Raw genomic sequence first — 14,557 nt, forward strand, 5'->3', positions numbered from 1 at the left:
GCGGGTATTGCATAATATATGTTGGCTTTTCAACATCTCATAATGAAGTTGTAAAGTCAACTCCATATACGTGAGTATGGACATCTATGTAGTCACATTAATCTCGGCCGCAGGAACAGAGTATTCAAAAGAGGAGAGTGGTGGACCTGCCAACAACTCATGCGTTCAATGGCTTGCCCAAAACAAAAACTTTACGTGTTTACCGCAATTGGTTATGACCGACGGTAAGGTCAATAACAGAGCGGAGTAACATTGCCCGACCGGACAGACGGATTACCTCAGCTCGGTAACAACACTAAGCCCCAAACAGTCATCTCACTCCACCTCTCGGAAGCAACCAACAACCGCTAGTACCCGAATTGTGTGTGTGTGTGTGTGTGTGCAAACAGCAAATCATTCCCCCCCGCAATCTTGTTAGCAAGCTCCGCTTCCGCACAACGGGGAAATGATGGAGCTACACGTCATTCGAAAAAAAAAACTGGGGCGACAAGAAGGGGCACGAGGGGCGTCCGAGTTCGCTCAAACTGAGCAGAAAGTTTGTTCATGTTTTGGAGCGGGGTAAGTAGGTGTACATGGTCGTGAGGGGGAGCCGGGTGTGTGTGGGGGGTATTGGGGGGGAGGTGGAGGTATAAAAGAGGCGTGGGTGGGTTGGAAAGTGTGTACCTTAGTTTTACCCATTGAAACTGTAGTACGAGAGTTTGTTAGTTTGTTGGAATTGGAATTGAATGGAGAACATATGATGGCTTCGAAAGAATACAAGTTCCCGGCTTTTGATGAGGCGCCAAAGGTTGAGGGTATGGTAAGTTTGCTTCTTTTTTTTTTTTGACATGGTATACATTTTTTTTTCTGAGGGAGGGGCGGATGCGGGTTATTTGGAAAGATATGAGAACTGACATGGGTATATTCAAAAGCCCCAAGGCAATCTCTGGGGTTTCTTCGACGAAGACGGCAAGAAAGATGAAGTAGGAAGTACGTCCTCCCTTCTCCCACCCATACACGTCAAACTAAACTACCCCCAAAGCAATCAACCTCCTCACCCCCTCGGTCGTCAAACGCGCCGCTTCAGAAGAAATCCGTACAGGCACCTCGATCCAACTCGACTGGGAACTACACAATGTGCAATTCCCCGGTTTCAACCGCAAACCCTTTTCGCAAAAACAAATCGACTTTGGCACCTTCTCTTCGCTCTGCGCAAACGACGACGAACTCCACATCAACACGCAGGCAGGTTCGCAATGGGATTCTCTAAAGCACTTTGCGCATCAGGCAACGGGTACGTATTACAATGGGCTCACGCATGCGGAGGCGGCCAAGAGCGATACGAATGGCACGCATAAGTGGTGTGAGCGTGGGGGCATAGTGGGCAGGGGTGTGCTGTGTGATTGGTTGAGGTGGTATGAGGAGACCAAGGGGAAAGGAGCGCCGAGTGCGGTGTCGAGGCATGCGATTCCGGTCGAGGAGGTGCAGGAGACGCTTAAGTGGCAGGGGACCGAGGTTAGACAAGGAGATGTGTTGGTGGTGAGAACGGGGTATGTAAGGTGGCATAAGTACGTTTTTTTTTCCTTTCTCTTTTTCCTTTTACCCCCGGAGGTCTTGAAGGGGGGAAGGGGGGGGGGGGAGAAAGCGCGGATGGTTGGATGAGGAGCTAATGGGATGTAGTAATGCAACAGAAGCAGAGCGAAAATCAGGCACCCAGGATAACAACGTCGCCATTGGCCTGGAATCCTCGGAGCGCACCGTCCGTTGGCTTTACGACTGCCACTTGGCGGCCATTGCTGCCGATAATGTCGCTCTTGAGGCGTGGCCCCCGAAATTCCAAGACGGATGGTGTTTGCATGAGTGGCTACTTGTGCATTGGGGTACGGCCATTGGCGAAATGTGGGATTTGGAGAAACTGAGTGACAAGTGTAAGGAGGAAGGGAGGTATAGTTTCTTTTTGACAAGCGCGCCGTTGCATGTTAGGGGTGGGATTGGGAGTCCGCCGGGGGCTATTGCGATTTTCTAGGTGAAATGCATTGGGTGCAATGGCGGTTAGAATGGTGGATGTATAAAGTATGGGTTTGAGTTACCATCTTATTTGATATTGGTTCGATGCGGCTTTGAGCACGGCACGACGCGAATGGGGTATGCACGTGGTGATTGTATATCAAACATTTTGTTATTTGACTGTCGTTTTCATCCATGCCAGTTTTTCTTTTTTTGCTTTGCTGATGCCATAATGACCCTAATTAAGTATGTGGGCATGAAAAGTAATTTAGTCAATTCTGTTTGGTGTTATATAGGAAATGAACAAAAGTCCTATGAATATTCGACATTAGGGATATCGCGATACTCGGGGTTTTCAGTTTCTAGAGCTCTTTGCTTGTTGTGATGGTGGCAGGGGGTCTGGGCTAATAAGGTAGTTATGGATAAGGTTTTGCCAATTTGGTATTTATTGCCGTTTGACGTAGATACAAGAAGGGAATAATATTAACGACTAGTTTATGTGAACATGGGAAATTGTGAATCTAGAGTATTGAGACAATTCACCATCGGAGGCTCCCTTTCTCTCTCGTTATCCCAGCCTCGTCTCGTACTTCCTGATTGATAGAAAGACTAGGCTCACGAACGTTTCAATCATGTCTTCTGCTTGGGCCAACCAGCGGCTCTGCACCATTTTGGTAATTATTCACACATACCATTCTATTCTTAGTAGCTGTTAAAACGTTCGCAGTGATACTGGCTTGCACAGTAGTATTAACTATTTGTACAGTTATATGTCCCCTCTCTATACCATTATATCAGGCTAGCCGCGGCTATGCCTAGAACTGGAATTCTCCGATAAGGCGTTCATGCTACTGGGACATTACTCATACGCGAGGAAGGATGCCGGCCTTCGTTTACTCAGCGGGCGGCATGCACGAGCCACCTACTATAGTACCGTTTTGTCACCAAAGCCCAGCTGTTTCTATCTTACGCCAGGCATAGCCTACTCAGCCAATCACTGTCGGGAACATTTACTACTAATGACGCTGCGAAATGGCCTTCATGTAGGATGAGCTGAGATGTTGCAGTTGATGATATTTACTCTGTTCGGGCATTTCTACGTATATACCTGATATTCCGCACCTAACGGTGCGACAGCCAGATATCCCCACTGATACCTATTCGACTTGATCACAACACAAAACCAAACAAACACCGCAACTACGCGCAGTACCGTCAAACCGCCACATTGCTAGTTTTTCTTGAATACTAGGGAATGGCTATTATGGGTTCTTTCCTCTCATCCAAAGTCCCACCGCCCCGTCCAGCCAAAAACTACATACTTTCTTTTCCAGAAGATGATTTCCCCGAAGAAGCAAGCAAAGCCCCCGATGACGTACAGGACTGGTATTCTCATTTCTTCGAAACCTTGTTCTGTCTCCCTCACAAGGACGGCAAGAGCATACTTATCCTGGAAGCCCCCGAAGACATTGAGCCAGACTCGCGAGCAAGGCCGGGTTGAGCGCGCAAGCGCTTGAGAGGAGCGTATGAACTTCTTGGAGAGAGACATCCCAGGATCGTCTGGTACGTTGTTTTTTTCTTCAGAGAATCATTATGCTTTTCGTCTCACCAAAATAGCTATCTTAGGCCGCTGGAAAGCGACATTGGCGTTGTTGTCGAGAGGCTCGAGCCTGGACCTATTGAGTGGCACTCGCTTCCAGCACTGACTGTACCTCTCCTGCAAGACCTGTCAGAAAATGGCCGCTTGCTGCTGAGCCTGTACTATCGGTGGGCATTGCAGGTGCTCTCAGCGTTGCAATTCGCCCACTCGCGATCCGTGTTCATCCGAAACTTTTGCACGGAGCTCGTGTGGCTAAGGTCGGATTTCTCGCTCGCAATCGCGGGGTTCCTTGCCGCATCAGCACCGCAGATTGAAGAGGAAAACAAACAGGATGGCATTGCTAGCGCAAGGGAACGCCTGCAGGATTCTGCGTATCCGAACCCGATGACGCTGGAAGAGTTTGATCGTAGGGTTAGGGAGGAGGGGTATGCGCCATGGCCGTTTAGCGATGGCGAGTGGATTATAGATGGTAGCGTGAGCGATGCTATTTACGAAGGAGACGAGGAGCATGGGAGCGTGAAAGAAGACTTGTTAGTACCGCTGATCTGTTTGCCAAGTGCAGCTCTAACTAGGCGTGAATTCTAGGTACTATTGGGCTATATTCGTCAAATACCTTGTCAACAACGTCTTTGCAGATGCATCCGCGTTGCAAGACGGGATGCCCGACGAAATTGAAGATGTACGCCTAGGCATCATTATCGCGAATGCTGAGAATGGTCGGTACAAGGATGCCGCTGAGGTTATGAAAGACGTCAAAGCTGCGGCTGCGAAGATGGGAATCAAGATTGTGGGTGATGACGAGGTCGATATTGATGGTAAGTGGGAAAATGTCTTTGAGATTTGTGAGAGGCAGTTGCGTTTCCGCGAGGAGGAATAGACCATCACTCGAAGTTATAACGCTATACACATGTAAAGTACCGGGAGTGGTGCGAATAAAAGTTCATGTGTCACTCTCCACCGGTCCATATCCTTTCTGCTTGTTTAACATCATTTACCACGTCTTTACGCCACATCAATACAATATACGTAGTCCGACCAAAGACCAGCGCAATTGCCATTCAAAGCTAGGTTTAGTGGGTAGAGATGGTCTGACGAAATGCCTGCCGCAGCCGCCATGTCGTAACAATAAACATCAGTTTTTTGCAACCCCCACTTGTTGTAGTTGGAAATTCTACCCGCCTACGTTGAGCCTAGTAGTGATGGGCGCATATTATTCGGAGTCAACAACTTCAGCATGTAATTAGTATTATATATTCCCATGTTGACCTATTTAAGAACAAGCAGCAATTCTATAATTCAACAACACTCACAGCGTGATTATATAATAAGAGATGGAGGCGTAGCCGGTTACATTATTGGAACAAACGAAATATACACAAAACGAAAGACTATATACTAGGTCCTGTCTATGACCCGATTATATGTACCCCTATTTTTCCCTTCTCCAGCATAAAAACGAACTAACCTGCTAAATCTGAGCAATCATTATCAGTCACAGCACGACCAAACAGTCCTCCGACATCTGGTACAATCTGTTTGTCAGAAGAACGACAGCACATAGGCTGTTTCCCTTGACGGTATTCTTTGCCTTCTTCTTCTTCTTCTTTTTCGTGTTCGTGGCCTTCCCCGCGTTCATGACCTTCTTCGCCTTCTTCGCCTTCTTCCTCTTCTTTGTCCTTTCTGTGTTTGCGGCGTTCTTTGCTATGTTTGTGTCCGTGTCGTCTTTTGCCTTCTTCTTGATCCTTTTTGTTCATATATTTACAAGCGTTCTTAAAATCCTCCATCGAACCAACGTTCCCAGCTGGGATGGTATCAGTAAGCATAGGTTTTGAAATTATAGCGATGAGGAAGAATAAAGCTATTAACAACAAGAGAAGTTACGTACGGTATATACAGGCTACAACAACACCATCGTCGTTCGTTTCGCAGCACCGCGGATAATCAGCGCCAGGGCAGACATTAGTATTGCGTTTAGAAGTTTCGCCGCGTCTGGGTACGATGGTGGCGGTGGTGTTCAGGCCTAGAAAGGCAACAGTGGTAAAGAGAGCGAACCGCATCGTTCTTGTTGTTTTTATAATAGTGATGGTGGTAATGGTTATAGTTATCGTTGTGGCTATTACGTTAGGTAAGAAATCTGTTTGAGGAAGAAGAGGTGTATATATATCTTTTTTGGAACCACAGAGTATGTAATAAAGGATCATCTACTGTCTTGATACTGAACACTCAGCACTGAACACGTAGCACTGAACATTGAACACTTAGCACTCAACACTTTTTATGAGCTAGGACATTTTAGTGATTCATCATCCTGTGGCCTTGGAATGAGATCCAAAAGAAAGCTCTTAGGCTCCTATTAGATATCCATAGGGCTATTAGAGGTTAGACATAGCTAACTATACATACAACCCTGTGTAGGGTCATCATCACAATGCTAATCACTTGTACCTTTTTGGTTGTAGTAGCCTTAGATCTAGATCATGTGACACTGACTGTTACATGCATATATCTATCCAGCTCCAGATACTACCATGCAGTATGCTGTACCTCTTTGGGGGGGTGTTCTCACACTTACAGGTTTTTCTCCTATATTAAAAGAAATACTACACCGCTTCGATAAAAAGCAAATACTACAGATCTTATTCTTTCATTTCCGGGGAGCGGATAGCTATGTTGTATCTACATAAAACAAATCATGTTGAGTAGGACACCTTTCGGAATAGGCAATAGGCATCAAGAAAAGCCGCATATATATATGGGCTTACAATATAGTGAAGATAAATTTTCTATCCACACCAAACCAACATCTAACTATTCACAGACATACTATATTGCTCAAACATGAGACTTCACATCGTTAATATAGTTCTGATGATCTCTATGGTCTACGCTGTACCAGCTATTACGCATGAAAGCACCCAACATGGTGTTCAACTTGCACCTCGGGAGTGTGTTGGGGTGAGAACAAACGACATACCTGTTGACTAAAACGAAAAGTTTCTAATCGAGAATTTAAATAGCCTCGTGAAGTATGCTCTGATGAAAAAGGGTGCTGTCAGGGAAGTTGTGTAAAGATTATGCCCCAGATTCCATTTGGTACTGTAAGTTGTTCCAATAGGAAGATATATTGTTAACAAGAAATCTGATTTATAAAGTGCTTGAGTTAGAGGTAGATGAGAGTTAGGGTACAATAAAATTACAGAAGCCCGAGCACGTTCCGTGGGAAGTTTGCTTTCGCCTGGAGTTCTTTTAGGGTTTGAACTGTCATGATAGATATTTCTGGGATATGTGTATAATAAAATGTGGTTAATTCTATGGATAACCTTAAATTAACCTCTTTGGTGATTTTATAACGATGTTTTCGAGAAACGCTACCACGATCTGGTACTGGCATAGAATCAAAAGTGAGTATATACACATGTATTGCTAATACTAGTACTTGGTGCAAAATGGAAAATGTGGCGCTTATCGATAAGCTCACCCACGAGGTGGCTTGCCATGAAGCCTTTTCCTTTTCTTCCCTGCATGGCAGTGACGCAATAACTTGTCCAATTGAACTATTGGCATACATCTTATCATCAGTTTCTGGTTGATGCAAAATCTGAGGCGACTGACTGTCTCGCTTCCGAGGCAGTTCCTATTCCGCGCGCCAACACGTCCTGCCCCGCAACGCTTTTGTCGCTGCACTCTCGCCATGGACTTGTCAACGGATGCCACCGAACGCGTTCGTATGTCTCTCACATGAGTTTGAATGGGTCTGGCTGACAGGGAACGTAGAAGGGTTCTGTGCATCATGACACACATGCTACCCCACCACAGTTCATCCAAAAGGAGCATTGGCGCTACCAGAGCATGCGCAAAGTCGACTTAGAGAATGACCCAGACATCTTTGACCTCAGCAAACGTAGCGAGTTCAGCGAAGATTGGAAAGACATTTGGCGTCCTGCCGGCATCATTCCAGCAGCTCAGATTGAAGTTGCTTGTATGGCTTACGCTGGCGGTAAACCATTATCAGCACCAGTAGAAGACGCGCAAATCTTCGAACATCGTGATTTCCCCGGTCTCCAAGTCATCTCAAGACTGCTTCCTCCTGAGACGCAGGTTTTGTTCACATCATGCTTGATGCACAGGGATCTGGCGGACCCTGGACACAAGATCAACCTCCAAGCCGATTTCGAGATCCCATATCCCCCCAAGCCCACGTCCGAGCCCTCGCGATTTGACAGCAACTTTTTTCTTCGCGATCGGGCAGCTGAGGCTGACTGTCTTATACCAAAGTCACCCGACAAGCAAAAGCCATTAAACAACGAGCAGTTTCTTTACTCAAAACTCCGATGGCTCACACTCGGCGAGCAGTACGACTGGCCGACTCGCAGCTACGCCAAACATGCTACTCCATTTCCTGAAGACTTATCAAGGCTAGTCACTGGTCTTTTTCCTCATATCCGGCCCGAGTCTGGCGTAGTGTTAATGTACTCGGCCAAGGATTTCATGCCCGTACATCGCGATGTAAGCGAGCAATGCCAACGTGCACTCGCGAGCTTCAGTGTGGGTTGCGACGGCATATTTATCATGGCAAAGGGCGAGGATAATGGACAAGGAGAAAATTCTCCGAGGAGCGTCGCTATTCGCGTCCATAGCGGCGACGTCGTGCACTTGACAGGCGATGCACGGTGGGCTTGGCATGCAATGGCTCGCTGTATACCAAGCACATGTCCGCCTCATCTTGCCAGTTGGCCAGTCGGCACTCCTGGAGCAACTTCAGCGGAAGAGAAAGCTTACAAGAAATGGAAGGGTTACATGAGCACCAAGCGCATCAATGTCAGTTGTCGTCAGGTGTGGGATTAGGGAAATGAATGGTAGAGCAATCTTCACAGCAATCTTCTACTTCAAAAAATGCCGTTGGTGTACTATGGATTCAGCCCGCCACTATCCTCTCCGAAACTCACTAAACTGTGTTTCAGCATAATGTGCCCAGCCAGTGCAAAGGTCTAGGCGTCTCCAATGGCCTCCAACTCTCAACGTCCCTACTGTCGAATCTTACCGCCAATGACTGGTAGATAGGCCTAACATGCGCTTGACGAGTCAGATAGTTTGACACAGGGACCTGTCTTTTGAACTTTACACGCGCCGTTATCACCCCCAGTGTGTGGTTCGGTGCCGGACCATTTTTTGCATTTCGCGCTAGCCACGAACCCCCATCTAGACCCTAGTGACGTTTTTACCCACCGAATGGCAGCAGGTGGATCAGCGACCACCCTAACAGCCACATAATGCAACCCTAGTCCCTTATTCTCTTGAGTCTTGTTTATCGGTCAACGCCTCGACCCGCTGTGAACCCTTGTTTCTGCTCCCGTGTTGGGATGCGTGGGTTCCTGTCGCTTTGCATGGCGCTATATCAAGGCACCCTGGCCTTTTGGAATTATGGATGGGTGTGCGAATCCATGAAGATTGCTGGTTTAAAGCTAATGTTTCCCACACTAACCTGTCCTTTTCGTTCCTCTTGTCACTGCGATAATTTTCCCTGGACTGAAAGTTGTTCAGTTTGCTTCTGATTCACTCGTGTGTCGCAGTGTTTTGTTCTAATCTTTTTTTGTTTTTCAAAAGCATCAAGCGTTATGGGGCTTTTGAACCTGCCCCAATTCCGCTACCATGGACCGTGGGCTCAAATGTTGATTGCTGGCCTGGGAGTTGGCTCTTCCGCTGGCATTTACGTTGCTCTGAATCTACTGGGTGCTGGGGGTGGAAGGCCCGATTCGGCCCAGGTTGTCCAGGTTGTCAACGCGACACTGTGTGCAGGTAAAAGAAGGCTGGAGCTTTGTGTCTCAGGCCGTTGATAACAGAGATAGTATGGTTCTTCTCCTCTTCCTTCGGGGGCTCCATCTTGAATAAACTCGGGCCTGGCCTTACCATGTGCATCGGTGTTCAAACATACGCTGTCTACGTCGGGTCGCTGTGGTACTACGATGAGACGGGCAAGACTGGCTATCCTTATGCTGCTGGTCCCATTATTGGAATTGGCGCGGGAATGGTCTTCATCACTGCTGGATATGTTGCTACTGGATATCCTGAGGAGAGCGAGAAAGGATCCTACGCAACTATTTTGATGAACATGCAGGCTCTTGGCTCTGTCATCAGTGGTATCATTCCCGTGATCATCAACCGAGACTCTGAGACTGTCGCGGGAGTCCCTCGGTCGGTATACGTTTCATTCATAACCATCATGGTTGTCGGTGGTTTGCTCTGCTTGTTCTTGCTTCGACCTCACAGGCTCACGAGAGACGATGGGTCAGTTGTAGCCGTCGATCGCCCAAGAGGGGCTTGGGATGAGCTGAAGGCAAACTTGCTCGCGTTCACAGACCCAATCTTGGTTTTAATGCTCCCCGCCTTTCTTCCGTCCGAGGGTTTTCTCGTGTACAGCGGGTCAGTGAATGGTGAGTATTTACTACCAAACCATTTGGTATACTGCTTACATACTTCTAGCGTTCAACAACAACCTTCGCACACGATCCCTGCTGTCATTTATTGCTGTTGTCCTGCAAATCCCCGCAGGATGGGTCTTACAATGGGTCCTAGACTACCCAGGCTGGGGCCGACGTAAACGAGGACTAGTTGGGCTGACTGGTGTTTGTGTGCCTCTTGTCATTGCGTGGGTATGGGAAATGGTACGTCATCCACTCTACATTTGAATACAACCTATTAACACCAGCCAGATCCGCACTCGCAATTACGACCGTAACCACCCTCCAAGTCACCCCACTGATTGGGAAGACGCGAACTTTGGTTGGGTATTCGTCCTCTTCATGCTCAACTGGGTCTTTTCCCAGCTCTGGCACAACATAGTATATTACTGGATCGGCGCATTGACCAACTCACCGCAGAAACTCACACACTACGTGGGCATTTTCCGTGGCGTACTTGGCGCCGGTGAAGCGATCTGCTTTGGTCTCGACAGCATCAAAATTCCATTTATTGCCGAGGCAGGAGGCATATTGCTTTTCTATGTCATGGGCATTGCCAGCTTCTATTATCTGGGCTTCTACCACATGACGGACACGAATTACGACAAGACTGAGGAGGGCGCTGTGATTCCGAATCACATTCTAGAAAGAGACGGGCTTGCGCCTGCGCAGGAGATACGCGAGCGAACAAAGGACCCGCTGCGTAGTGGTGACAAAGTTTGATAGCTCCGCAGACTTGAGCTATAATGACGCATTTTTTCCCTCTTCTGACAATACACTACTGCCAGATATTGAGTATTATGATTACTCAAAGATCCTTTTCCACACCTTTCATGCCAACCTGATAGGCGACGTTCTTTGCCACACAGCTGCATCCTACTCTACACAGCCTCCTTCGCAAGTCTACGTTTCCACTCTTTGACCCAGCCAATCAACCTTGACGCACCAACTTCACACCTCTGCACAAACAATATAGCACCACGCCAATGCCACGCGTTCCTTCAACCCAGTCAGATCCACCACCGATCCTCCGCACGCTACCATTCGCCTCCGCGTAGATAACAAGGGGACCAGCACGCCGTTTCCCCATTTCCACAACCCGCAGCACTCATGAATCGTCGGTGCATCTGAAGTTGCATATCTATGCAGGCCTAATCCCCGTCTATAGATGCACCTAGGTAGGTATACTCGACGCATGGCCTTTAGCACCCGCAGTCCGCTCGCTCCCAGCCCACCCGCCGTCGCCCTATCAATTCCCCGAAAAAAAAAGGCAAAGAACCCCATGTCCATGCTCCCTCATTTCTTTTTTCCCTTCCGACAACGACAACCCTCGCAAACAGGCTGGAGCTGCGAAGGGGAAACAAGGGCATCCACATCAACGCCACGCACCCATGTGCCCTACCACCCTAGTTTGCCCCACCGCACCGCACCGCACCGCGCCTCGCCTCGCCTACACCCCCACGGCCCGTCCCCCGCTTCAATCGCGCTACGTACTTATCCAAACGCGCTGCGCGCACCTTGCGTATCACAGGCGAGTACGGGGGTTTGGCGGCGATCGCAACACGGAAAAGGGTTGCGTGGTGCGAGAAGGAGTACGAGAGTGATGCGTGGATGACGTAGACATGCGTACACCTACGAGACTACCGGCATTGAAGGATGCAGATGCGGAGTCTATGTATGGCTGGGAAGTTGTTGCGTCTGCACCGGAAGTATTGAAGTTTGCGTTTGCGGTTGGGGGCCTTGCGTAGGGGGGCGAATGCGCTGGGTGTTCGTATATGGTGGAGATCAACGGTTTTGGAGGCGTTGGTGGATAGAGTGGATAAGTGGGGAGGAAGGGAAGTTATGCTCTGCTTGTCAGGCTGAAAGTGGTGGACTGTGCGTTTTGGAGTAGGGGTATATGTATGGTATTTTGTTTTGGAGAAGAGGATGGGAAATTAGAGAGCGGGATCCACATTGTTGGTGATATTTAACGGTTTTTTGGAGATGATGATGTGCAAGGATATGGGACTTTGAATTGCGCAATATCAAGGGGTGAGTAGCGTCCCCAGTAGTCACCCTTGACAACTGATACTCTAAAACTCTGTATAGGTAGTAGGCGGGCCTATAGCACTAAGAAAAATAGGTCGATAGGGGTACTAAAATCTGCAGCCCCTTCAGAAACTACGACAACTTCCTATCTGCGCAGGGAAACCCAAACGACAAGGCCCTTGAGTAGGCCGCCCGGGCCTTTCCTACTCCAATACTCCAAGTTTAATACTTCTAGATGTCTAGAAACTCAAACTTGACAAGTATCGTACACGCCGTTTCATGTCCAGCCAGGTCAAACATACGCACAAAAACCCAATCCGACACAACGTACATCAGTCTCACAGCCGCAACGGCAAAAAGCGGATTCTTGGAGAAACTGTCATCACTCTTGATCAACATGCGCAAGAAGATCATCTCATTATCCTCGTACTCCCATTCAAGTACTTCCTTCCACAGGGGTTCAGTGGCAGGTGGGTTGTCTTTGTGCATAAACCCAGTAAGCTTATGGGGTTTGTAGACGGCGGTCTTGCGCTTTGGAGGCATGTTGTTCAGGTCGTTGGGGTGGACAAGTGTGCATGTTAGGTAAGGCTTGATCTCGTTGGGGTCGCGTGTTTTGGGCAGAGGAATGTCCGTCGCACCCGCGACGTGTAGTCGGAGCTGCTTCCGCCTTCCAGTGCCAAGGTTTCCAGAGCCACCCGCGCGTAGGGCCGCAGGCTTGAGGACGTATCCGCTGGAGCCAGTGAAGAGCGCTTCGTTAATCTGCGAGCTCGCGCCAAAGGTTTGCCAGTTAAGCGCGCATATCTGTGCGCCGATACTCCAAAAAGGGACGGGGGCTAGGTTCTTGGAGGAGATTCTAGTGCCCTTGGGGTAGACACGCATCAAATGGTGGGCGTTATGGCGAGCAATCTTTGCGCTGTTGGCTGGGAGATGACTCTTGAGACCAGATTCAGAGACATTGATGAGCTGGTGGTGTGGTGCATTTTCAAGATCGGCTTCGAACCATGAGTTGTTAACAGGCTTGACAGACTGCGCGTACACCCCCAGGTTTGCAAGCTCAGGAATGATAGTTCCAGTTGGGGCGGTCTTTTTTTGTTCCACATACGCCTGATGAGCTTGCTTTTGATCCTCATCATCGGAACTGGAAGAGCTGCTGCTGCTGGTCTCCTGTTCATCGGGTAAGTGATACTCAACAATGACTGCCACCTTGTTTCCCAACTCAGCAAGGGTGACATGCTCATGCTTTGCAGGATCGTTTTGTTCGCGTGTGCCTTTGTCGCGCACCTCTTGGCTGAGGAGCCGGTGGCCAAGAACCTCTTGGAAGATTTGTACCAGGCGAAGCTGGCCGTGCGCGCCACAGTGATTTTCCAAGGAGATAAGGATGGGCGCAGCATCCATCTCATTTGCAGCTTCCCTGTCAACAACATCTCGAATTGTTTCACACACCTCACGGAAGGGTATGTGAGAGACGAGTGTGTAGCCATGAGTGACTTTGGGTTCGTCGGCATTATCATCGTTGTCCCAAGCATCAATCTCAACGCAACGCGATCCAGTGTGAAGGGCAATCTCATACGCCTGGGCATGCGACTCGCCATAGAGCTGGTGAGCCATCAGGTACGTGTTGTGCGACGAACTGATGAAGTACTCGGGAAGTGGATGGTTTCTGTCGAGGAGTTCCCGGGGAATGTTGACATGGTTCCTGCTAAGCATCTCTCGTAATGCTGAAACCCATTCTGTTTCTGAGCCGGACTCCGGCTTGTGCAAGATGTTGTTCTCGATAATATGGTGTTGTAGTCCTTTGCTCACCCGGAGCTGGTCTTTGGGGATGTGCGATTCTCGTGAGGCATGGCCCCCNCCAGCCACAGTCCCCGCATCAATGGCCTCGCCCTTATCTTCGTCGTCGATGCTTCTCTTGGAAAAAGGATTGAGCTTTGCGATGCCAGAGACTAGTTCCGCCATGATGTGCTATGTACTGTACTATGGGGATAGGTAAGGGTCGGTTGGGTGTACAGCCACAGAGACGATGAGGGGGTGGATGAGAGGTGTGGCTGGTTCAGCCGGCGGGGTACAATAAGTATAGCCTTGGCCGGTTCGCACGGACAGCGTGAACTCACAACACTCTCACGTCCGCGAACAAATACCGAAACTAGGAATCCTGCGCAGGGACGGTGGAAGTAATCAGGTTACAACCATGGTTTCCTCTGGAGTCTTGGTTAAACGCGCCAACCACTCGAGACGTCGCGCTAGAGCATGCGCTGCTTAGTGCTTGGACTAAGCTAACCTGCATGATGTCAGGTGCGAGCCCTGCTTCCTATACTCCAGACACAATATCGTGGATTACATTGACCGTTTGGCGAACTATGTTCACGAGACATAGTAAGCTACATGAAACCCCCTGGAAATACTGCGGGATTATCGTTAAATCGCTCGCGCCTTCAGGTATCACGGTACTGGTAACGCCGTGTGTTGCGGCTCGTGCATGCACAGC

The 14,557-nt window shown here is 48.8% G+C and overlaps 7 protein-coding genes across 7 annotated transcripts; 5 read left to right on the top strand and 2 right to left on the bottom strand.

Annotated features, from left to right (window-relative positions):
- Positions 1–739: 739 nt before the first annotated feature.
- COCVIDRAFT_100354 (hypothetical protein) lies at positions 740–2,005 on the top strand (the record flags this gene model as incomplete). Its single annotated transcript, XM_014700747.1, has 4 exons — positions 740–799; positions 912–969; positions 1,022–1,547; positions 1,660–2,005. 4 exons carry the CDS (start codon positions 740–742, stop codon positions 2,003–2,005), a joined length of 990 nt encoding a protein of 329 aa, XP_014556233.1.
- An 808-nt stretch (positions 2,006–2,813) lies between these two features.
- Positions 2,814–3,038, top strand: COCVIDRAFT_100277 (hypothetical protein; the record flags this gene model as incomplete). The annotated part of the gene is made up of 1 exon (XM_014700748.1): positions 2,814–3,038. A coding segment is annotated over one exon (225 nt), but the record flags the coding sequence as incomplete, so codon positions are not given.
- A 212-nt stretch (positions 3,039–3,250) lies between these two features.
- Positions 3,251–4,463, top strand: COCVIDRAFT_38105 (hypothetical protein; the record flags this gene model as incomplete). Its single annotated transcript, XM_014700749.1, has 4 exons — positions 3,251–3,482; positions 3,528–3,549; positions 3,604–4,116; positions 4,172–4,463. 4 exons carry the CDS (start codon positions 3,251–3,253, stop codon positions 4,461–4,463), a joined length of 1,059 nt encoding a protein of 352 aa, XP_014556235.1.
- Positions 4,464–4,832: 369 nt separating this feature from the next.
- Positions 4,833–5,643, bottom strand: COCVIDRAFT_16311 (hypothetical protein; the record flags this gene model as incomplete). The annotated part of the gene is made up of 3 exons (XM_014700712.1): positions 4,833–4,852; positions 5,052–5,387; positions 5,472–5,643. 3 exons carry the CDS (start codon positions 5,641–5,643, stop codon positions 4,833–4,835), a joined length of 528 nt encoding a protein of 175 aa, XP_014556198.1.
- Positions 5,644–7,277: 1,634 nt separating this feature from the next.
- COCVIDRAFT_38107 (hypothetical protein) lies at positions 7,278–8,431 on the top strand (the record flags this gene model as incomplete). Its single annotated transcript, XM_014700750.1, has 2 exons — positions 7,278–7,307; positions 7,361–8,431. The coding sequence occupies 2 exons, from the start codon at positions 7,278–7,280 to the stop codon at positions 8,429–8,431; spliced, it is 1,101 nt and encodes a 366-aa protein (XP_014556236.1).
- Positions 8,432–9,201: 770 nt separating this feature from the next.
- COCVIDRAFT_26952 (hypothetical protein) lies at positions 9,202–10,767 on the top strand (the record flags this gene model as incomplete). Its single annotated transcript, XM_014700751.1, has 4 exons — positions 9,202–9,382; positions 9,433–10,017; positions 10,067–10,248; positions 10,297–10,767. 4 exons carry the CDS (start codon positions 9,202–9,204, stop codon positions 10,765–10,767), a joined length of 1,419 nt encoding a protein of 472 aa, XP_014556237.1.
- A 1,536-nt stretch (positions 10,768–12,303) lies between these two features.
- COCVIDRAFT_38109 (hypothetical protein) lies at positions 12,304–14,028 on the bottom strand (the record flags this gene model as incomplete). Its single annotated transcript, XM_014700752.1, has 1 exon — positions 12,304–14,028. The coding sequence occupies one exon, from the start codon at positions 14,026–14,028 to the stop codon at positions 12,304–12,306; it is 1,725 nt and encodes a 574-aa protein (XP_014556238.1).
- Positions 14,029–14,557: the final 529 nt, after the last annotated feature.

Source organism: Bipolaris victoriae (assembly GCF_000527765.1).
Source record: "Bipolaris victoriae FI3 unplaced genomic scaffold scaffold_46, whole genome shotgun sequence".
Lineage (NCBI taxonomy): Eukaryota > Fungi > Ascomycota > Dothideomycetes > Pleosporales > Pleosporaceae > Bipolaris > Bipolaris victoriae.